Source organism: Drosophila subpulchrella, chromosome X (genome assembly GCF_014743375.2).
Source record: "Drosophila subpulchrella strain 33 F10 #4 breed RU33 chromosome X, RU_Dsub_v1.1 Primary Assembly, whole genome shotgun sequence".
In the NCBI taxonomy this organism is placed as follows: Eukaryota; Metazoa; Arthropoda; class Insecta; order Diptera; family Drosophilidae; genus Drosophila; species Drosophila subpulchrella.
Window position 1 is genome coordinate 24,648,328 of NC_050613.1, and position 24,061 is coordinate 24,672,388.

Consider the following 24,061-nt stretch of genomic DNA (forward strand, 5'->3'; position numbering starts at 1 on the left):
CAGATATTCGAAATTTCGTGGGCGTGGCCTGGCTCCTTGATTTGTGTCTTGTGATGTTTTTGGCTGGGCGCAGCTGGCAAAACAAGCCAAAGAAAAAGGGGGAAAATAACAGCAGCAAATCGACAATAAATCAAATCAAATAAACGAAATGCGACGTACTTTGACTCTTTCCCATTCGCACTCGCATTCCCATTCTGTATTTATTTCTACAATCCCATAGCCTCTCAGCCGAAAGTTTTCGCCATAGTTTTTCTGATAAATGAGTGCGAAATTCTCGAAATGTCATGGCTGGCAGTTGGCCTTTGGGTTCAAGATGCCAAGCAGTAAGACTATAGACTATGTAGTAAAAGTGGAAGCCGGCCAAGAAGTGGCCGAACAATAGGGCCGATAAATGCCGAGGTGTTGGTGGAACAATTACAATATCTTTTGGCACCGATTTCACAAATGCAATATTGCAATGTTGCTTGGATTTTCGGCAACACGCTTATTTGAATGTGTTTACGGTTCAGTGCAGGAATACTTGAAGAAATATGCGAGATGAAAATGAAAAAAGAAGTTTACCTAAATGATTTCACGCCTTTGATTTTATACCATCAACACTTTGGTATTTTATGGTATTTTTTATTAAATGGAAAAAGTATGAAAAGTATTTCTAATCAAAGCATCATAAAAATTATGTAAACAAAAACAAAATTCGTAAATTATTTAGATTCCAAAAAGTCTGATAGACCTTTAGTTATTTTTATAAATCAATATAAAAAAAATTATTTTTAATGTAAAATCTGTTTGTTTTGAGAATGGCAAAAAAATATTGTGTAAAAAAAGCGAATCTTTATAAAAAAAAATACAAATATTTCTTGAGCTGTAAATCATAGAAGATTAACTAGATATAAAAATAAAGCAAAATCTAGACAGCGATAAGAAAAAACTTAAAAATAAGGCAAAGGCCGACTAATAAATAATAAACGTTGTGAAATGTTCCAAGTGATTAAACAAATGTCTCAAAAATTTCCCAAGCTATATGGAAATTTTGAACATGTGCACACGGCGATTTTCTGCCAAGTATCTTGTAATACTTAATAATTTTGATTGGGCCAAAGTCCGAAAACCCAGTTGAAGGCTTGCCAAACGAACACTCTGCACGCCATATTCCCAAATATAGTCCATTTATTCCCTATAGATGGTGGTATCCCACATATGTAGGGGTTCTCCGGTAAAAAAAAAAATAATTAACAACACCATGTTGACCGCTAAACATTGAACTCTCGCTGACCCCTGGCGGTTTCTTTGCGTTCGCACTTTATATCGGTGATTCTTCTCCGGCATTTCGGTTTTCAGTTTTCAGTTTTCGCTTTCCTGCTTTTTTTTTGCTTTTCAAGTTCATTGGTTAATTGAATTGAAATTTTACAATTTCCCCTCCGTTCTTTTCAATTAAGACACACTGGAATTTTGTGACCGGTTATTTTTAGGCCCAATTGACATCGCTTTGACCCTTTGAGGGCTTTGTTTTGATTCTTCCCCTCGTCACTGTTTTCCTTATATTTTTTTATTTATTTATTTTCCAGCTTTTCCTGCTATTTTGGGCTACACACTTTACTGCACTTTTCCGACTTTCCGCGGCACCTTTTAATTTGCGACACGCGCACCGTGCGTTATTATATTAATTATATTCATTATTGGGGCTAGAATTTTCCGCCTGATTTTCCGTTTCTTTTTTCGGGTGTTTTTTTTTTGGGGGGGTTCTTTGGCTGGCGGCAGCATCCAACCGCACAAGGCAACTGAGCGGCGGGCGAGCGAGCCGAAAGTCAGCAAGAGCGGTGACTGCGACGCAGGCAGAGGCAGAGGCGTCGGCAGAGGCGGCACAGCACAGCAGTTGGCACTTTGTCACCTCAAAATGCTGCTGCTTTTTCCGCCATTCCGCTCGCCGCAGCAGCGTGGTGAGTTTTCCCCAGCAGCAGCGATCGGTGGTGCGCAGTTGGCCAGGATCCAGCTGGAAAAATAGCTGATTTTGCCACATTCAAGCTATTTTTTACCCATCTTGACAAACTTTACTTAAGAAGAAATGCCAAAGAATACTGACAACAAAAAATACAAAAGATCATTTTTCAATTGTTTTTGGATTTTTATGATCATACACAGAAATAACTCTGACGTTCTCATCTGAGTTAAAAATGTTCTTACATTTTTTAAGTTTTTGTTGTTCTTGAATCAAGTTGAATTGGCGGTATTTACATTGTATATCTCAATAACTAAACTTTTCGTTCAGTCATTATGGTATACTTATTAAAAAGTTGTTAAATAAACTTCATTTTACTTTTATCTTCTCACCATTTTGTTATAATATTGAGAACATTGATACCAAAGTGTTCTTAAACGGTTTTTAAGAACGAATGTTCTTAATTTAAGAACAATGTACTTGAATATTTCTCTCTGTGTGTCAAACCAACCTCGTTCCTCGCTTAAATCTTTACTGTACCCAAATGAACTATTAACAATGAATATTACATCTGTATTAAAATTGTCGATTAGTGTTTGGTTGCCTGTATATTAAATATAAATCTAAGCTTATTTAAAAGGTAAACTCGAGGTCTTGGTTGGTAATAATGATTCTACAAAATGACTTATTTTTTTCAATTCTTCTAAAAAGAAAACATGTATATACCCTTCAAAACAACTAAGACAATTTATTTTGTTCTATAAAGACAAATGAAAAAAAATCGTTATATTTTTATAAAATTTTTTGTTTTTAATAATTCTGTTGAGAATTTCTATAACCCTTACTTAAAATGGTTGAAAAAACTATTAAAACTAGAGTGTAGAAATAAACTTTTCAGATCAAATCATTCTCATTATATTTAAGTACTTCCATATTTTCCATGTTTTTTAAACCTCTGTACAAATTTTTCATCCATTTTCTTTGCCAACACTGAAAGCGATCTCTCTTTGATTTTTTTTTTGGCCGTTGTTTTCGCCAGCGATTTTCCTTTTGGATCGTGATGGTGACATTTTCTGGCTCTGCCGCGGTCGCCGTCGCAGTCGGCGTCGCAGTCGCAATCGCTGACGTTGTCGCTGCTTTGTCTCCCGCTTTGATTGTTCGGTTTCGCTTGGCATATTCTCGCTTTGTGCCTTTCAATTTGCATTTCAATTTCGCCTCCATGCGCCTCCCACCTCACCTACGCCCCTGGCCGCCCCCTCAACCGCCCACCCATGTGCTGACGTAGTTGCGGCGAAGGAAAAACGCGAGAAACCAGAAAAAAAAACCAAACAAATGTTTCTTAAAACTTAATTGTAGATGAGTGCTGTTGCTGCTGTTGCTGTTGCTGTTGCTGCTGTGCCGCAGAGGTTGCTGCCGTACATGTTGCTGTTGCCCCCGTGAAAGATGCTCTTGTTGCATGCCGCTTGCGTCAGCAAAATGCGGAACCGGGCGAAGATACAAATAAAGAGATACAGATACTTATAAAAAGATACAGTTCCAGAAAAAAGTACAAAATGCAAAAAAAAAAAAACGAATAAAATAATAACACAACTGGAACTGAAGACAGACTAAAGCGATTCATTTATCATCTTGTGCTTTTCCTGGCTCAAGAGTTTTATCGTCTTGTTCTAAATTGTTATTTTGGTTGGGGGAGTTGGAAAATGGATTTTCGGTATAGCATTTGAGTGCTCGAGATCTCACTTTGAGGGAAATAATTAAGCAGTTCTTGGGGATGTACTCTATATATGTATGTCTTGTTTTAGGATTCCATATAAAGCAAAGACAATCTTTAATAGATAATATATACATAATACATAATATATGTTATCTTAATAAATCATTTTATGTTTTATTTTGTATAATATTTCAGATTATCTTTCTCATCTCCCTAAGTTATTTTATCAATAAATAAAACATAATAAATTGGGCAAATATCCAGCAGTTGCCGCCGCAAAACAGTTAGCTCAATCAGGGAATAAAGCGAGTTTGGAACACAATCGCATATCCCTCGAGTGTTATATGCTAATTTCATGTATGCAAAACTTTGCTACACCCCCCACCCCCCCCCATTCCTTTTTCCAACCAAAGGTTCCCTGGGATATACATACATATATATGTATATAGTTCCCCCCGGGGGAGTGTTTTCATAAAATTATTTGCCCCATTGTCATAAAAGTTAAGTTAACTTTTTGTTCCTTCTTGTTCGATGGCTGGTAGCTACATCTCTTGTTGTTATTGTTGTCGGGTTGGTTTTGTTGTTATTGTGTGGATTGGTGGGTGGTTGGGTGGTGGAAAAAAAGGGGGTGAGAAAGGCGGGAAATCCAGCGGAATGTCTGAGGACCCAAAAGTCGCATGAATGAACCGCACACGCCCCGGGGACAGACTGAAGAAACCAAAGGAAGACGCACGGATGGTTGCCGATGCACTGGGAGAAAAATGCTAGTTTTAAAAGAACATTTTAAAATCTGAATGAAACAAAAAGGGGAAGATAGGAAACAAACTAATTCTGGAGATTGAGCTAGTTTAACTTGTAAAATCCATAGATATAGACCCCTGAAAATGGCTTATTTTCGAACTTTGGTTTGATATATTACTATCCTAAGTGATTTGGTATATCATTTGGTATATTATTATCCCAAGTGCATGATAGATTGGAACCCAAAGAATTCAAGAATCGAGATTGGAGTGTAGACCGCATCCGAGAACCGAGAATAAATGGCTGCAGTGTCCGGCATGCGTCGCATGATTGAATGATTTTATAATATTTTCCATTTTATCGAGCAAAAGCTCCAAAAAGGGAAACAAATTTTGGGGGGGTTGGGGGAAATTAAACATATCAGTCAGTGGTCAATTCTCAGAATTGCCGTGGCATAGCCGAAATGGGAGCCACAAAATGGGAGATAATAACGCGTCACGCTTCGGTATCGTAAATCAGCAAATCCAACTTTATGAGGGGACCTACCAACCCACCAAACTCACCGCCCCAGGGCCCCCCACTAATGGGGCGCCCCTGAAGAGAGATTTTAATGGGCATGTACGGGACAATAAATGACCATAAATTGGGACAACATGAATCGGAAATTAAAAACGATACCCATCCACCCAGGTCAACCCTCAACACTCAACAGCCAACCACAACAAATTGCCACTGAACGCATTTTGATATTAATTCATTTTCATTTCCAGTACTTATCTTTGAGTGCATAGGGGGCAGTCAAGGGTTAACCGATGTGTGTGTGTGTTCATGTACGTACCTGCAAGTAAAAGAGCGATAATAAAAATTATTCATTGGGGAAAATATTTACTTATATTTTCGAGTGCAAAGCGAATGCCTCAGCAATTTATGAATTGCCAGTGCCGAGTTCACTTGAATTTTTAATGAATATGAGAATGAATGGCAATGCAATTAACAACTTTCAATAATGAAATAAAAATGAGGTATAAAACCAATAAATATTTGGGCAATATATACCACTCACTTTGCACGGCAAGTTATGTAGGTTCAGTTAATTTTCAAGTACGGCAATATGTTACAGTTAACCCCCCCTACCAGGGAAAACTCCTCTGTGATATAATAATAAGTACTTCTGGTGTGTTCCCTACGATAAACCAGCACTAAGCTAATTAATTTTTCGCGGAACGAAATCGAGTTCCTGGCCACGGAAAAACCCACACACACGCTCACAGGGAGTCCTAATCTATCTAATCCATCAGAGGTGGGTTCCGAATTATCCACGGTTATATCGGTTCCCTCGAAAAGGAAGAGGACTCCAGGTGGTGTGGGTGCTTTTTCGGTTTTCGGTGGTGCAGAGAAACAAATTGGCCGCAAGTGGTTCGTCAGCCTCACACCTTGGCACTTTGAGGTCCACTCGCCTTCTTGTCAGTCATCCGGCAATGGGATACGCGGACCACGGACAACGGACAACGGACAGCGGACACGGGACACAGGACACTTTGTTTGAATATTATTTATGAGCGGCTTTTGTTGTAATTCAAGGAAATCGGTTCGCTGAGCCAATTTTACTACCCTAACGATGGGTATGCTAATTTATGAAACCCAAATTAATTTCCTAAGATTCTTAACTTCAACCTTTTTCCAATTATATTTTAATCATTAATTTCATATTTATGAATATATATGAATTTTAAATAATAGAAAAATAATGGTAAATAAAAAACTGGGGGTTGTTATATAAAATTTATATAAATTCAAGAATGACAAAAATATATAATTAATATTACTGTTAAAAGAAACTAAATTATTTCCTTAAGTTCTTTATGTAAGTTTGTTGATTTCAGAAATATTTTATTCATGCTCTTAAAGACTAGATGCCTTTATAGCTACCACAAAAAAACAAAAACCATGTTGAAGAAAGATATATATACTTTCTAATTCCCTGTTTTAGGTAATATGATTTATTAGAAGGGCATTTAAAGTATATGTACTTTTTATTTTCTGCTTTCCTGTCTGGCTTATTTTTTCGTGCGGGATCCCATAATTTATTCAAGCCGAGGGTTGGCATACGGCACGCTTTAGACCACGACGGCAGTGGGCCAACTTGGCGAGAATTATGAATTGCCGGGGCGAAGTGGACCGGAGCCTTCTTTTCTAATTAGGCTTAAGTCGACGGGGTTTTAGTCCACTGACGGACACCAAACGGACAAGAAACGGACACCTAATGTGTCACCCCGAAAGGCACACGTGTCACATACGCCCATCAAGTGGGGTTCGAGATTCGGGATTTGGGATTCGGTATACGGGATACAGGATAGTACATCCCTGGTGCCTGGTTTGCATCTCCAGTCCGTCCTCGTCCCGAGGCTGATCCCAAAATCCCAAGGAGAGCCACGTGTTAAGCTCGTTTTAATGAGTCAATTTAAAAGTTGGCCGCTCTAAAAATAGCCACCCAACTTAGAAGGGGATTTGCCGATGGCGGAACCTCAAATCTCTGGCAAAGTGAAGCCGAAAGTAAGCAATGAAGGGTGGCCCAACTAAGGGTTTCGGTTTTTTTCCCCCAAGTCAAAGTGAACTGCTATCTAAATTGGTGTATGTCAGGTGGGGCGAGGCTTAAAACTGTTGGGTGAACTCTGACATAAAGATAACACTAGTTTAAACCTTTTTCGTTCGTTTGGGCTCCCTTTTCGACATCTGCTCGGTGTGCAGAAACATTTTGAAAAAGTTAAGGAGAACAATAAATACTCTTTTTAGAATTTAAACATTTTAACTAACCAACAAAATAAAATAAAGAAAATATGAAATATGAAATAGTACATTGCTTTTATTCTACAAATTAGTTAAACAGCGTTAAAAAGTTTGCTATTTCCCCCATTAAACAAAAATCATTGCCTACCTTTAAACTCTTTTCAAAGCGATTTCAAACATTTCGAGATTTTCGGATACCCAATTTCAAAATCTTTGACTTTTCGTAAAAAATAATATTAAATCAGTGAAGTATCTGTGACTTTCTCGAAAAATAATATAAAATCAGTGATGTATACAGTATTTTAAAATAACTCCTATCGTATCGGGTTCCACAACATCTATGCATGGTACATACCCATCTGCGTAAGTGACGGTGGATCCGGTCATGGACAAGGCCTTGTACCTGGCCTGCTCGTCGGTTGGTAGAACGATGTCCACGGATCGCGACCTGGTGGCATTGATGTTCGGCACAGTCAGGAAGCACCCGTCGGCACTAGGCTGCAGCTCCTCCGTTTTGGCGTTCGACGACAGCTTGGAGAAGCATGAATCCACGGAAGCGGCGCGATCTCGCTTCAAGTCCGGCACCATTAGATAGATATCCCGCACCACGAAGGCGTTATGATGACTCGAGGATGATGCTCCTACCCCACCAACGGCTCCTGGGGATCCGCAAGTGGCCATGGTCGAAGCCTCTTCCAGCGAATCAGCCGTATCCACCGATGACTTGGTGTTGGTGTTGCTGTTGTCCACCTCCTCGTGCGAGACATTCTCCAGTGAGTTGCCGGTGGGCTCCACAAAGATCGCCTCCTGTCGCGAAATCGATCGACGTCTGGCCCGCACCGGTAGACCCATGGCGGCCCCGGCATCCTCAGCATCGGCGGAGGAACATGGTGTCGAAATGATCGGGGCCAGAGCTGGCATTCGTCCCGAGTGGGAGGAGCATGGTGACATGGGCGGCGAGCCCGGATCCAGTGGGAGATGCGGTGGTGATGGATAATCCCCGTTGGTTGGACTCAGCGTAAAGGTTATGCCGCACGGTGTGGCCGGCTGTGGTGGCAACAAGGTGTTGCCAAAGTGGGGCGATCCATTGTCCGATCCCTCCAAGCCCTCATCCTCGGAGGCCGAGGTCACCGAGCTGCTGCCGATGGTGTGGCGTCTCATTTGGCGTGGCAGACGGGCACGCGACTCCTCGATGCTGCTCCCCTGGCTGCTCATGTTGCCAATGCGTATGTCCATCTCGAGAGCGGCATCATCATCCGGATCGTGATCGTGCTCGGACTCCACCTCGGTGCGGGGATCTTCGTCCGCCTCCTCGTTGGCCGCCTCGGTGATCTCCTCCTCGGCATCCTCAATGGCCGTACTACCCTCCCCTTCTTCCTCCTCCTCGTCCTCGTCCTCGCTGGCCTCCGAGCTGGTGTTGCTGTAGCTGAGGGCCGTCAGCTCGCGATGATCGATAAAGTAGCGCTGGTCGGCCGTCATCCGGCGCTCGTACTCCTCTAGATAGTGACAATGGATGCACGGCGGCGGTGTCTTGGTGGACGAAGTGCGGCGAACCTTAAGCCGCCTTGGCACCTCCAAAAAGGTGCCGGAATCATCGCTGCCTCCCGAGGCAGTTGCCGAGTCGAAGCTATGGGATCGCTGTTGGTGGGCCGCCAAGGGAACCTGCAAGAAGCCGGCTTCCGAGGAGCGTTCGTCTGCCGAAGCCGAAGATGAGGATTGCTGCTTGAGCAGGCTGGAGGAGGCCCGTTGCGACTCCAGTTGCATCTCGTCGAAGGATGCTGAGCGCACCTGCAACAAGTGGTGTTTACAGGGGTCAGAGTGGACTCTATTTAATGGCGCCCAACGTGGGGCATTAGCTACACACGTTGCAAGTTATCGAACGTAACACATGCAAAACACAACAGAAAAGAAAAGGCTAACCAATTTGATAATCAATAAACGAATTTAACGCACAACGTGGTACATTGGAAGCAAAGACTGGTTTTATCGAAAGCTTTTTAAAATGAGACATGCAAAACACAACATATAAGAAGGGACTCCAAGTTTATCAATCAACATGCGAACCTATTGAAAGGTGTAAACCGCAGTTTTGAAAACATGCTAAAAACATAAGCGCAAAGGTATCGTTTTATACCGATCGAACAAAACATAAGGACAGCAAGAGAAAAAGACAAAGTACATAGGTTCGGTTTAATGTTGATTACATTTATAATTGGCGCCCAACGTGGGACATATTATAATAAATCAAAGGAACAAAAAGCAAATACTAAAGTCAGTTAAAGACGAGAAACAATCCAAATCTGCATGCCACAGGCAAAAACAAACGGGCAATATCGATAGGTAACATCGGAATTATCGAGTATGCACCTTTTTTACCTGCTTGGGCACCTCTAGGCTGTTCTGCATCTTCATCTCGGCACCTGTGGGAGTGCGCGATCGCGTGAATGTTGTACGCAGACGTTGCATGGTTGCTGCTGTTGTTGCTTGCAGTTGCTGGTGGAAGTTGGTGCTTGTTGACGATGTTGTTGCTGGTGTTGCTGTTGCAGCCGCCTGTCTAATTGCTGCCGCAGCGCTGGTCGAAGCAATGGGCTCGGTCAGCTGATCGATGGATGGTTGATGTTGCTGCTGCATTTCGCTTAGTTGTTGCCGATCCAAAGTTGTTGTTGCAAGTAAGTGCTGCTGCTGCTGCTGTTGCTGCTGCTGCTGATTGGTTGTTGCCGGTGGTTGTTGCACTTTGTGCTGGTCTAATCGTTGTTATATTGTTGTCACTATTGATGTTGGGATTGATGTTCTCGTCGTTGTAGCTGATGTTGCAATTGTTGATGTTGCAATTGTTGCTGTTGTAGTTACTGCTGGTGATTAGTTGTTGGCTATTGCTGGTGTGAATGTTGCTGTTGTAGTTGTAGTTGTTGCGAGCTAACTGCGGATTGACAAATCTGATGGCCAATTCCATTTCGATGTTAATGTTCTGTCAAAGTTTTTTTTTTTTCTATCTGGTTTTTTTTTTTTTTTTTATGCTTAGCTTCCTGGAGGAGAAGTTTTTTTCTGTTGATGGGTGAGTTTTTTTTTTATGCTTAGCTTCCTGGAGGAGAAGTTTTTTTTCTGCTGATGGGTGAGTTTCAGGACTCTCGTTGTGTGTTTTTTTTTTGTGGTACGCCAGAAGTCAGTTGTTGGTTGGCTCTCGGCTTTTTGTTTTACTTTTAATTAATCAAAAGTTTCGCACTGTGAATTGCAATTTACAAAGGACCCAGAAAAGAGAGAGAGAGAAAGAGAGATGGGAGAATTGATTACGTTAGTTAAATGATTAAAAAGCATTTTCCGCAGTTTTTCTTTGCACACGAAACTTAAACAATGGCTGCAAAAAACCAAAAACAAAAAAAAAAACTGCTCAATTTACGCGCCAAACAAATTTTTGCTGACCAATTTCGTGAAAGTCTCAAACGCACACACTCACTCACACAAAAGCCCTCACATCGAAGGTTTTTCGTAAATTGAAAAATCCTTTTATCGCCACCCCGGTGCTAAAAATGTTTGTTTGAAGTATTTTTTAAAAACTGCTGGCGAAAAAATGGAGGGGTTAAATATCGACAGCCTTTGTTGTCGTAATAAAACATTTATTTTTGCAGCTGGCCTGCCGTTTATGCCATTTATTAGTTTATATATATTAAATTTAGACACATTATATTTTATGAATGCATATCCCAACAAGATTTAAACGTAAAATTTGTATTTTACTTCCGTAATAATCCTCTAAAAATAGTATTATTGCTTAGGATATAAAATATTATAAATTTTAAGAACTCTATAAGGGATTAATATTATTTCCAGCCAGGGCAATCAGATTCGTTTTTAGATTTAGCCCTTTGACCCGAGCTTGGATACTATTGTTTGCCATTTGAAGCGATGTGCAGTTCGCCCCCTATTTTTTGTTTTTTGAAAACTTTTTGTTCGCTTTTTACTTTGCTTTCTATTCTTTTCCATTCCATTCCAATCCATTCCAAAAACACAAGGAGGCACGTGTGTTTAGTTGAAAGTGCTAAATTGACGGGCGATGCGGTTCGCTACGGTTCGGTTTGATTCCGGTCTGGGAAATGGATGAAAATGGGGGAAATGGGGCGAGCTTGGAGGGGCAGGTTTCGTTTTACTACAGACAATGGTTGGCCGAAGGAAAACAACGGCAAAAAATCCATTATGGCATACCTTTGGCATGTGCCGCGACTCTTCTCGTGGCGCGGTCGGGGTCACCACGGGCGAAATGGGGGTCACCAGAGTGTCGAAGGGGGTCAGGGGTGGGGCTAAAAAAGGGATGCGGCTGGACAAAGAGCTCCCCTTTCTCCACCACCTCTGCTTGTGTGGGTCGCAAATTGAAAGCGTGAAATTAAATGAAAATGATATAGCTTTGAAATTGAATTCCATAGAAATGCCAAAAGTTTGCCAAAAGGTGCCGGCATGGAATGGCTTTACCAGACGCAAGGAATTCGTTAAAGTGCGTAATTGCAAAAGCCAAATGGCAGTCCGAGATAGAGAGATTTAGATGGAAGTGGAATGCAAGTGCATGGAATGCACAGCCTACTTCTGAGATTGAGATTGTTCTATTGAAACATCACCCAATTAGTGTGGCCTACTTTCCGGCTTCCATTGTAAAAATTAAACATAACTAAAGTGGATTTACCAAAGTATATGATCACCTTAAAGTATCATCTATAAGTGTTTTGAAGATTGAAATATAATTTATTGTATGCTGATTATTAAGCTTAAAAAATAAAATAAATCTATAAGTGACTAAGGATACAAAAATGAAGTTGTAAATAATAAGTAAAAGTCAACAATTGTTGATTTGTATTTTTAACATTTAACTTTTTAACAGAGCTTTAATACTTTAAAACACATCTATAAGCAATCCCTTGAAAATCCCTGTCTAAACAGAAAGCTGGCCTAAAAACTTTTGACAATTTTCGGAATAGAAGCAAAGTTTCTTGAACAATTGCCCTGATTTATGCCATTCGAATTGTGGGGGGGGGGGTCTTACTTTGTAATTAAGTAAATTTCCGACAAGAAAAATACCCATAAATCTTGGACATTGTTTGCCACTCAGTTAATTAGTGGAAAACTGACAGATTGTGTTTTGCAGCGATAAGCCAGAATTCGAATGGAAAACCATTTTCAAGTGGCTTAGCACTCCCTGCTATTATATCACATCTATTTGTAACTTACCCCCCTAAAACATTCCGCATCGTTTAAAGGGCCAAATCAAGTATATACACATGCTGGCTTATTACAAACACGTTATTTATTTGCCGACCTCTTGACTTGACCCCACTTTTTCCCTTTTTCTTTTTTCCCTTTTTCCTTTGGCCTGTTGCCTTCAACTTCCCTGATGGCCTCGTAATTGTTCAGAGCCCGCGTGGCACTAAGTAAAAAGTTTTGTATAATTTTTCATAAAGCCAGAGCCCACGAGGAGCCACAACAACAATACAAAGTACATATATATAAATATATATATGTGTATATATATAACAACTCAAAGCGCTGCAAATGGAGCAACTGGGGAATCGGTGGCGTATGAGGAATGCCCTTATTATGTGACTGAGGGAAACCCCCTCCCCCACAGGCTCATTCACATTCCCGTACTCTCGCCATCTGGAAATTGGGCAAATCCCCCTTGGCCGTGCGCCCCTGCCTTTGAGTCTGGCTCATTAAAGGTGCCACAAAAATGAAAGCGCTTCACTTACAGGCCATAAACAATTTTGTAAAATTAATTTTGACCCCGCTTAACCAGCAATTTGTCATAAAAGTTGGGTTGGGCCAAAAAAAGCAGCCAAGTGCTATTGATGACCTCAAATTAACGGCAATTTAATATGCTTAGAATGGGGGTTCTTAAGTGGTTTATTACATAAATATATATAAATATATTTCGAGCTTAACCAGCAGATTAACTTCGATTTGCAGTTAGTGTATTGACTACCAAAATCTAATAAAATATATCTTTCAAATATATTTTTTAAGTGTTTATTCTTTATCTTATAAATATATCTTATATATTTTTTAATACATTGGTATTACTTATTATTGAGTTGATTTAATTAAGGTACAAGTAAGTAAGTATCCTCAAAAAAAATAAACTTTAAACTATGCCTTTTATGTCCAAATGTTTCTAGGATACATTTGCAACTTTAAGATACATAAAGCAATAGCTTTAAGCGCAACACTTCAATCCCATTAAAAATTTCCCGGAACCGAGCTTAATGAGAAAGTTTTTCACCTGTCCAGGTGGAATACGAAATTTGATACTAGTGAAATTTTGAATTACTGAGAAAATCAATTTGGTAACTTTCGGCAAGAGTTTAATTGGTCCGAGTGGCTTATTTCCCCCTTTTCATTTTTTTTTCCCCCTTTCTACGAAGCTGAAAATTAATCCGAGGCATTTTAATTTTTGCTGAGGAGGAGGAAAGGAAAACTCGGGGAAATTAAGTTAGTCAGGCGAGGAACTGTGGTCGGGGGAGGGGCAGGGGGAATTTGTCTCAAATAAAAGAAGAAAAATATGTTAATTTCAATTAATTGTTGGCAGCAGGCAAAGTTCTCCAAAAAAAAAGAAAGAAGGAATAAACCGAAAGAAAAATTTGTTAAAGAAGTGAAGAGTTTACGCTTGATGGGGTAAGGGTTGGGTTGAGGGTTTCGAAATTTTCGGATGGGGCTGGTTGGGGTTGGATGGGCTTGGATGGGGTTGGGTTTTCCCTTTCGTCAGAATAACTCGGCAGCAGGATCATAATTTGCTGCCATTTGTCGCTGCCAGAAAAGAGAGATGAGAAGTGTGTTTTTGTTGCACCTAATGACTGTTGGGGAAATTATTTAACGCGAAGCGTTTTGGCGCCACAACTTTATCGAGGGGGTCAAAGTACACACCCCATTCTCCCCCGGAAAAAAGGGGGGGGGGCATCCAAAGTATTCCAGGAAATTTGGTAGAATATTTAAATAAATTTTGACAGAATAACTTGGCAAACAAAACGAAAAGTGAATGGAAAAACTTTTTCATCCGTCCCCCCATCCTTTTCATTTTCTGGCTTAATTTTCTCCCTTTTTCTTGGCACTGCTCTGTTTTTTTGGGGGGCTCTGGAGCTGTTGCACGTGTCCTGGGGATACGATCGGAGCTCTAAGGACGTGCCCGATGATTTGGCATATTTATCAATGGCAGAGGAATCCGAGCCGAACTGCTGGGAACAGATTGAAATGTGAGCAGAGGGTTTTTTCGCAGGGCGTTTATCTTGAGTCTTTCAATGCACAGAAGAAAATATTTATTTGCTTTGAAAATACATATATTATTGTTCAAAATAATTTAAGTCCTTCTTAAATAATTTATTTATTGAAATTGGTTTACAAATAATTTTTAGATTCCCCTTTTTTTTGGGGAAATTCAAATAATAATTAAAATTCTAATAAATATCCTGGTTCGCTTTTATGAATGCACAGAAAAATATATAAATAAATATATAATATTCAAAGTAATGCAAATCCCTTTTTAAATATTTTATTTATTACCATTCGTTTAAAACCTATCCTAAATATAAACCTTTGATGTGTTCAGCTATCAAAATAATAATACAGTACAAATATTGTCATTAAAGCAAAAGTCCCACCAAGTTTACTAAAAATTTTTAGGAAAGTGTAGAACTATCTCACGTTTTTTCGCCAGTGCATCTTCATCTTTGGCATCTCAGTTGGTTGGCACTTTTGAATGCGAATTCGATTCGGCTTGCAAGTGGGTCAACAGTGACGTCAGCAGGTGGCAGAAAAAACAAAAAGAAAAGGGGGGGCAAAACCCATAAAAAGTGGGGGAAAAGGGTTGCCAACTTGAGCGATTGCTTCCACTTGAGGAGCCGTTTTTTGTTCGCTTCTCGACGGCTTTTCTCACAATTTTCCTCGCATTTCCCTGCAATCTCAATCGATGCCAAGTTGGGCTGCAAGTGGAGCAGGTTAAGTGCAAATCCTTGTAAGGAACTGCCATCGATAGTCCCTATATGCACACACATAAATCCATGGGTGGGTGTATACAGGAGAGTCTGTGTATTTCGAAATGTTTGAAAATCGCGTGTAAAACGCGTCATGCAATTATCAAAAGTGACAGACAAGTAATGAGAATTGGCGGTAGGCAAATTGACGGGCAGTTCGGCAAAAAGTGTGGAAATGCATAGTAGATTTAGGAAATTATTCGGAACCACCACGCGAAATTAGAATCAATTATTTTTGGATAGCAATCAAAAGTCAGAAACAGAAAGGGGGTTTAATTTTAAAAGTTGTAGAATATTTCTAATATTTTCACAGCCAACGATGTCTTTAAATTTTTAAATGTTCTGCCAAGTTTATAGTCTATTGAAATACTTTAATATAAAGTCAGATTGTATTTTTTTTTCCAATGCCTTTCCTTTGATTAACGCCCGGGTAAAATAATAACCACATTTCCGGCATCGCCGTCCACCTCATTGATTTCGAATGTATTTCTTGGCTTTCTATCCTCCTTTGATTCACAAAGTCCACCACATATTAAATAAAATCGCGTGGCTTTTCCACTTTTCGCAACGCCTGACCCCTTGAGCCCCTGATCCACCGTGACCTCCTGACCTGACATCTTTGACACTCTATTGAAATGGATTTTTGAGCATTTCAGGACCCGGATTCGATTTGTGTGCTGTTGGTGGTGCGATGGTGTGGTGGTTTGTCAACCCCCCCCCAATGACCTTGCCACGCCCAGTTCGATCCGCCTGCCCCTGACAGCCTCTCAAAGCAAACGGACGGCATTAGCCATAGGAATCGAGGGGCAATATTTGATATCCACTTGCAATTATGTCAGCACACACTGACAGGCCACAGCTCGTTGACTTTTCCAAAGCGTGGGGGGGGGGGGGGGGGGGGGGGGGGTTGGTGCTGACATATAGGGGTTTACGTGGGGAGTACTGGAAAGGGGGATAAAGCCCGACTCTGGCCAAATCGCACCGAGGTGCTAAGGCAACGTCAGACCCACTCAAAGTCAACACAAAGTGGCCGGGAAATTAGGGCATTTAACATGCGGCTGGTAAAAAAAAAACGGCTGGGCCAAAAAGAGAGCAAACAAGGCCAAAATGCGCTAAATACTTGTCTCAATAAACGAGATTGTTGTGCAGGCTGTGCGACTCCAAGCGAATAAATGGCTACCCTGGAAAACTACCAACAGGAATTACCTGTAGAAAGTACTAGGTTTTATTTGGGTTTATAGAACTGTCACACGGTATAATAATAAATGGGGTTCAACTTGAAAATTAATAACTTATCTAAGGTTCGGCAATATTATGAATCACTCTCAATTTCTTTTAAAAATTAGGAATACATATATTAAGGAGTTTGTAATATGTACATGTATAATATGTAAATATATAACTTATCAAAGGTTCGAAAATATAATGAATCACACTTGATTTCTTTAAAAAACTAGGAATAAATATATCAAAGAGTTTGTAATATGTACATGTATTTACATGTACGTAAATATATAACTTATCGAAGGTTTAAAAATATATTAGAATCACACTTAATTTCTTCCAAACATTAGAAATAAATATATCAAAGAGTTTGTAATATATTTACATTTCAGTTTCACTTCTCAATATATAATCATTCATTTTAAGGGGTTCCTGTTTTCTAACTTTATAAAATAATAATAATATTGGTTAATATCTTTTTTTTAATATTTTGTACAACTAACTGAACTCCCCAACTTGCGCAACACTCCTCTAAAATCCTCAGTTACCCAGAATCTAATCTCCGACAATGGATTTTCTTTCAACTCGGACAGGGCCGTACCCCCACCCCCTCCCCGACTTTTGGGCCCTAAAAGTAAAGTGTTATAAGGTGCTAAGCAGCTAAGCACATAACAACAAGTTGGGATACGGGTAGTGGAAATGCTGAAATCACCGAGGGCAGTTAGACGCCTCCTGGTAATTTGAAACTTGTTATGGGCCAGGTGCTAATCAATTTTTAAGCAGCTTCAACAACAAGTAAAGCCTCACTCTCTGCCCATTTCCCCGATTTCTTCTTCGACAAACGGAAAGCCAAGCGAAGAAATTTCCATTCGCTAGTTAGAAATCGAGTTCAGTTGTTCGTCAATTTCCAACTCGAGCGGTTCGACATAATAGTTTTCTAATAATATAGGTATATTTTTTTAAGTGCCCTTAAGTGTTTGCAAAGTCGCACGACTCCTCGCTAGACAAATAATGAATTTGGCAAGATGTCGGAATAGCTGAGAGCACAGCGGATCGAGTTTATAATCGACCGATAAAAATGTGAATATTTTTTAAAATGCGGCTATGCCTCATCTAGTCAATTGCATTACTTTGACACCATCAACAAGGGAGGATAAATAATATAAAAATATCCTGAAGTCTAAAAGGATAATACAAAAAGTGGTTAGTGGTTTTATTAATAGTTTTCACCCTTAAAAAATACTAAAAGGTAAATAAAAATGGTTATATAACTTGACTTACAGCTTTAAACTACTTAAAATTAAATATATTGCTTGCTGAAAATAAAGTCCTTACAATTATCTTTCCCCCAAACTTGCCCAATTAAAACTGATTTTCAGCTGAGGATATTTGATACTTGCAGATTTCCCCCCAAAACTTTCTTTGTTTTCCGGCTTATTAGAGTAATTACGGCGGTGGTAACCATTGTGCAACATGGAATCTATTTCGATGGCCATTACTCAGGGGGATGAGCTCCCCCGCAAAGCAAACCCCCTTTTCTCCGAAAATGCTCATTAGGCACATTACATGCATTCAGGGGCGGGGTGATTTCAATGGGAGTGGCAAACAGTTTCAGATTAACTACCGGATAGCGCCCACATTGATTGCATGAATGGTCTGCCTTTTGAATGGTGTTGCATTTGTGGGCGCTTGTGGGCGGGGCACAGGGATCTTTGTTATCTCTCGGTTCTGAGTACTGAGTACTGAGTTCTGGGCTCTGAGTTCTGGATTCTGGGTTCTGGGTTCTGGGCTCCCACAACAATGGACTGCTGCAGTTTATTGTAATATCTATTGAAAGACCCAACAGCGAATGCAATCAACAGCAACCGACTCTGTCCGGGGCCTTCTAACTTTTTCCATTACCGCACAAAGGGAATGTCAGTCCCCCCTTTACCCCCTCCTATATATTTGGATATATATTCAGGACAAATAGTGTATAGTTGTTTGGGTTTGGTGTGGAAGTGATAATGAGTGCTCGACAGGGACTTTGGTTGCCACAAGTTTTCGGCACACTGTCGCATAAATCGAGAATCCAGTGCGTTCGCCGGAAACTTGGCAGCATAATCCCTGTGTCCTCACTAATTAGCCAAGTCGCTTTCAATTGCGAAAGTTTTCAGTTAACTGGGATAAGGCCAAGATGAATGTTGACGTTGGGCTCAGAGAAATAGATATATGCAAAGCATAGTGGAGGGAAATAATATAGGTTTATTCACTGACTAAATAGTACTAGTTAATAACTTGAAAGAAGGATAATATTTTAAGGGATTTAAGATTTGGTGACATGAACTTAATAATATTATTTTTATTTTTTTATTAAAGATGTTAGTAAAGTTTACAAAACTAAAACTAACACAGGGGGGTTGTAGTGCTGAACCCAATAATACTTTGCTATGTTATAAGCAGTATTTCGATTTTTAATAAAGTCTTCATTTAATAATAGCTTATCTCTTTAATGACCAACTATTTTCTTTGTACTATAATTTTCGAAAACCTTATTGATCAAAAATTAAGAAGTTGAGGATCCAAAATATGTATTAGTTAGTAACTGATTTTTTAGAAATTATAATACTAATTACACAATTTTTATTAATCAATTGACTAAAAACCAAAAACAATTATTAATTTGCAACTGACTTTTTGAAAATAACTCAACTTGACTTGAATGCTCATAGCTTTCCTGTCAAATTTGCTCCTGAATGAAACATCATCCCAGGAATATAAGCAAAATGCCTTCTTCTACATTTCGTCCTTCGCCACGGGTTTAGCATTTCAATTTCGGGAGCAAACAGCCGGTCCATTGATACCCAATCGGATCTGATATCTGATTAACTTGTCCCAAAACAGAATGGCAGCAAACACTTTCGACGTTGTCGGCTTGTTTGTTTGTTTGTCGCCGAGTGTGGGAATTGGGAACTGGTAGATGGTAGATGGTAGATGGGAATCCCCCACTTCGAAGCACCGACATGCAATAACAGCAGTAAAAACAACAATAACACCAGGGCAACAGAAACAACAACAGATGACAAGTAACTGGGTCCAAAGTTGAAGGCAAACAACAATTAAGCGCATAAACTGGGGGATAATCCTGCCAAGGGGCCAACTACTGAACACTGAACACTGGTTACTGGATATTGGATGTTGGGTTACTGGATTCGGGGAAAAAGAGTCCGAGCTGGAGGAAAACAATTTCCATAAACATAAACAAAATCGTTTCGGTAGCATAATCAAGTTCAGCATCGAGTTTCCGAGTCGCCGGCAGACACAATCTAATTGCAAATTATGCTGCACAGTGTACAAGGGGGGTCAGCAAAGTAAGACCATTTAAAGAATAAAACAGGGTTAATTAATAATTATTTAAACCATTGTTTAAAGTTTTCTGACCAGAAACTATTTTTTAAATGGTTTATATAAATTCTAATAATTTAAATACATTTAAATTATAACATATCTCCCAGTGAATTCCCAGTGCTATTTTCACAGCCCACACTGTATGTATACACTGTTGGAAAAACTTTGTCCGGCACGGCAGGCACAAAAGTCCGAAATTGATCGGCATTATTCAATGGGATTTATGTATGCAGCCCCGAGTGGCCGAAAAACTTTTATTTATTTACAATTTGTTGCCATTTGTTTCAGTTGGCCAACTTTGGCAAATGTCCCTGGGACAGTGGCTGCTAAAAGTTAGCTGACTAAACACTAAGCACGCCGCAAATTTATGCCGCTCAACTTGTGTGCGCCAACTTTTCAGTTTCCATTTCAGTTTCCGTGGCTGTTACTTTATTTTTGTTTTTATTTATATATTCACCACTTGAATAAATGTATCCAGTTACACATGTGTGAGTGGGTACGGCCTTGACAGGAAATAAAAAAAAAAAGGGGGGGGGGGGGGGGGCAGTGGGTGTCAGGAGCAACAGGCGAATGAATCATGGGTGTCACATGAGTGTGGCGCCGCAAGTGAGTTGTAATTCATTTGCGAGTGGATGCAAAGTTGTCGTTGCGAATGGGCAATTGAATGGCGAATAATTCTCGCAGCTCGGGCTCATCCATATCCATTTCGAGGATTTACAGGATCCCAAAGGTGGCGAAAGCTGCACCAGGTGAGTTATGAGTGCGCCCATATAAATTATTCACAATTTATTCGCCACTCTTTTCTGCGTGACTAATAAATAAATCCCTAGGCAAATGATACTTAGGCGCAATTTAGAATTTAAATAAATTAATTTTGGCAGTAAGCCTAAATCCATATTTAATTACAGCAATTTAACTATAAATAAATATGCAAAAAAAAAAACGCTCAATCTCTAATTCCATTAGAAGCCTTACAATTGCGTTTATTTAATGAATTACTCAAATATTAATAGGCCAGCCGACAATCAACTGCAGTGAATAAATTAAATATGCCATTTAGTATTGTTTTTGCGCATGATGCCATTAAGTGGCACGATTAAAAATGAATCACAAAATAACAAAATATATTAAGCACTTAAATAAGTCGGGATGTGAGGCTATAACAATGTTAAATGCATAATTGATGGACTGCTCGGTGGCCCAAACAACATGTGGCTCAAATATGCAGCTACATTTCGACGGGTTTGCTAATGGACAGGATGATGAAGTTGGCAAGCAATCGCCATTCTTGGGATATTAATTTTCCGCTCGAAATTACCTGCCCACACGCATCATTCGCAGTTGGCAGTTCACCTACGCCCATCTCATCCGGCTGTCAGGAAAATCGGAAAACGGATGGAAATCGCTGGAAAATTGGCTCTAAATTTGGTTTATACCCACCCCACATTTAATGTGCATCGCCCGAAAGTATGCAATATTCATGGGGACACTAAAAGCCTCGAGATCCCAGGGAATGGAGAATGAAACCTACGTATATCATGGCGATTGTGCAATAATTACAATGAATTAATAAACACAACGCACAAAAGTGGCTGACAAAATGCCGACAAAGTCATCGGAGGAGGAACCCCTGCCATTAAATATAAAAAAAAAAAAAACCGCTCAAAAGCACCAACGACAATTGCATTTTTAATTCGTGTCAATTATTCAGGCAGGAAGCACTGCCAGCATTCAGCAAACCGACTATTCGTAATTATACACCCCATAACCAGACTGCACACACACCTTTACACTCGAAGAAAAATCGTATACCCCATTAGGGCTAATTGGATTTTATTTTCTGATTTTGTAAAAATAAAAATTGTAGTTGCAAAACTGTACTTTGCCATCGGTTGTTTACTGTCCGCTCGAATTATTGCCCGTTGAATAAATGTTTTTCTATTAGATGGGGAAATTCCATTAGGATGTCACAAATAAAGAAAAGTGTCAATGGAAATTATTGCTGCTTGATTTAATTCTCTTTCGCAGGATTTTCATTGAACGATGTAATATGCACTTTTCCAGGAGATGCAGTCACAAATGAAATTAGCTGCCTGCTGCAATTATTTCAGCTTGAATTAATGTGTTTTTCAGTTGATTTTCAGCCACATGAATTATTTTCCAATTACAGGTATTTTTCAAATGTCCGATTTTATTATTTTTACTTCAATGAATTTAATGAGTAGATTATATTAATAACATATTTTTCTTTTGCCCATTGTGTGACTAACATTTTTCCAGTGAGTTTTGGTTCCCTTGCCAAACTGTTCAATAAATATTACATTTACAAACACTCGAGTGAAAAATCGCTCGTTTCAATTAAATTTCGATATGAGGTGAAATTTGCAATGCAATTTGGTTTCCATTAATCAAGGAGCAGTCAGATAATACGGCATGATTTTATTATATGGCCTGCATATTTTAAAAGATTTAACGTTCGGCAGTATTCAAAGGGATATTTAAAAGTTTTTCATCATGGAAAAAAGGGTGTGCAAATATAACAAATACTATTATAATACATCCGATTAAATTTACTTTAATGGGATACCATTTTTTTGTTCTTTAAATCTGAGTAAGGCCATAATTTCACCCACGACTGACTGATTGCATTAAGGCCGGGTTTGAGGTCTCCTTCTACGGCTAATTAAAGTCACGGTCGCCGGGCTCCTGAGGCTCCATTTTCCCCGTCCCGCAGCTCGTTGCAATTAATTCCAACATAAATTTGCACTACCCATCAGGTGTGTGTGTGTTTGTTTGCTTTTCCCCAGCCACCTTACAACTAGGATTCTCCATAAACCCACACATCTCGCTGACCTTGGGTGTGTCAGCACCGCCATTTCCGTTTCCGTTTCCGTTCCCATTTCCCGGCGCCCCCAAACTGTTGCACCTCGTTGTTATTATTGCCGTTGACCCAATTTGCCACCTCTTCCTGCCTCATCAGTCGCAGTGCCAATAAATTTTCATACAAAACAGCACAATATTCGCAAGAGTGTGTGGAAGACAAAGGAACAAGGGGCCGACAATTTAATGGCCACGTGCACGGTGGTCCTTTGGAGTTTAATATTTTTTTTTTTTTTTTTTTTTTTTTTGCGTACTACATCAAAGTCCCGAGGACCAGGGTGATTAAATGAAATTTACGAGTACTTTGGGTTCGGCTTGGGGTTTGGGCTTTGGGGTTTGGGCCTTGGGTTTTGCATAGGTTGTGCCAGCCAAACCTGTCAGAGATTGATGAGTTGTGTTTTGTCTTGGCAGTTGGTTGGTCAAGGGAATTTCCTCGTTTATTAACTGGCCTCCGTGGCGTATGCGTAATATGCGTACAAGTACGGGATAATTGTGGAAAATGGCAGATCTTTAAGGGTGGATTATTAGGGCAGGGAATTGGTGGGGATATTATGAATGTCCAGGGAACTATAGCTATCAGGGAATATGAATTTACACAAATATTTAATTAAACATCTTTAAATCTTTTAAATTTTAACATCGAGTTGCTTAGCTCAGCTTGAGAATTCTCGCAAAGCCCAGATTAGTCACACAATGGAATGGAAAACAATTCCAAAAGCAAGTCGACCAAGTAGACCACTGGTTCACCTGGGTAAATAGTGAATTTATTCATAGGAATTCTGCCAAAAGGTATTGCTAAGTGAAATTTCTCAGAAACACTCTAATTGAATTTTACACAAATAACAAGAAGTGCAAAAATGTAAATTTCTTAATGTACAGAAAGGGGGCGATTTTGAAGTAACTATGTGATTCAATTTATTTACTTAAAGGCTTAAAAGCTTAAGTTGTTAAATTGACTAATTGGAAGTCTTTTTCTTTCTTTCTAGATAATTGATAATTATTTCTTCCTTGCCCATCCGCAAATATTTATATACCATATTTGTTGATTGACAATAGAAAGGCCTGCCTAAGCCCATGTTTCCCCATGGATTACCATCCATTTAGGAACCCAACTCATCGCTGGTCCATCGGACCTCGTAGATCTGCTGGCTGTCGAGTCCCCTCGATGGGATGTTATTCAAAATCCAATAATAAGCCCAACAATTATGCAGGACAGGCAATAAAGTGCAAAGCAGCGTGTTGCCACTGCGAAATACAACCACATCCGAGAAATGGCGACGAAACAAATGTGATGCGATGGTCCAAAACTATAACTGACAGCCGGGAAAACCCAAGGAAAGTGTGGGGAAATGTGGGAAAATTAAGGGGAAAGGGGAAAGGAGGCCC

The 24,061-nt window shown here is 39.7% G+C and overlaps 2 protein-coding genes across 29 annotated transcripts in view; one reads left to right on the forward strand and one right to left on the reverse strand.

Annotated features, from left to right (window-relative positions):
- Positions 1 to 24,061, forward strand: part of LOC119557808 — a 75,065-nt gene that overhangs the window by 47,308 nt on the left and 3,696 nt on the right. Inside the window, exon 1 of one of the 4 annotated variants that reach the window (XM_037870742.1) lies at positions 17,602 to 17,611. The exons of the other annotated variants lie outside the window; for them this stretch is intronic. The gene's annotated coding sequence lies outside the window, so the exon portion shown is untranslated. Of the gene's footprint in view, positions 1 to 17,601; positions 17,612 to 24,061 lie in introns of those variants that run through there. 4 annotated transcript variants of the gene reach the window in all.
- Positions 1 to 24,061, reverse strand: part of LOC119557804 (eye-specific diacylglycerol kinase) — a 135,883-nt gene that overhangs the window by 23,827 nt on the left and 87,995 nt on the right. For 11 of the 25 annotated variants that reach the window (XR_005220119.1, XR_005220120.1, XM_037870709.1 and 8 more), the window contains exons 2-3: positions 9,546 to 10,400; positions 7,534 to 8,966 (exon numbers count right to left, since the gene is read on the reverse strand). The exons of 5 other annotated variants lie outside the window; for them this stretch is intronic. Coding sequence is in view for 15 of the 20 variants with exons in the window: in XM_037870709.1 (XP_037726637.1) it covers positions 7,534 to 8,966; positions 9,546 to 9,809 (1,697 nt within the window). In the remaining 5 variants the exon portion in view is untranslated. Of the gene's footprint in view, positions 1 to 1,592; positions 1,745 to 7,533; positions 8,967 to 9,545; positions 10,401 to 24,061 lie in introns of those variants that run through there. 9 more of the 25 variants (XM_037870715.1, XM_037870711.1, XM_037870710.1 and 6 more) reach the window with 3 other exon arrangements.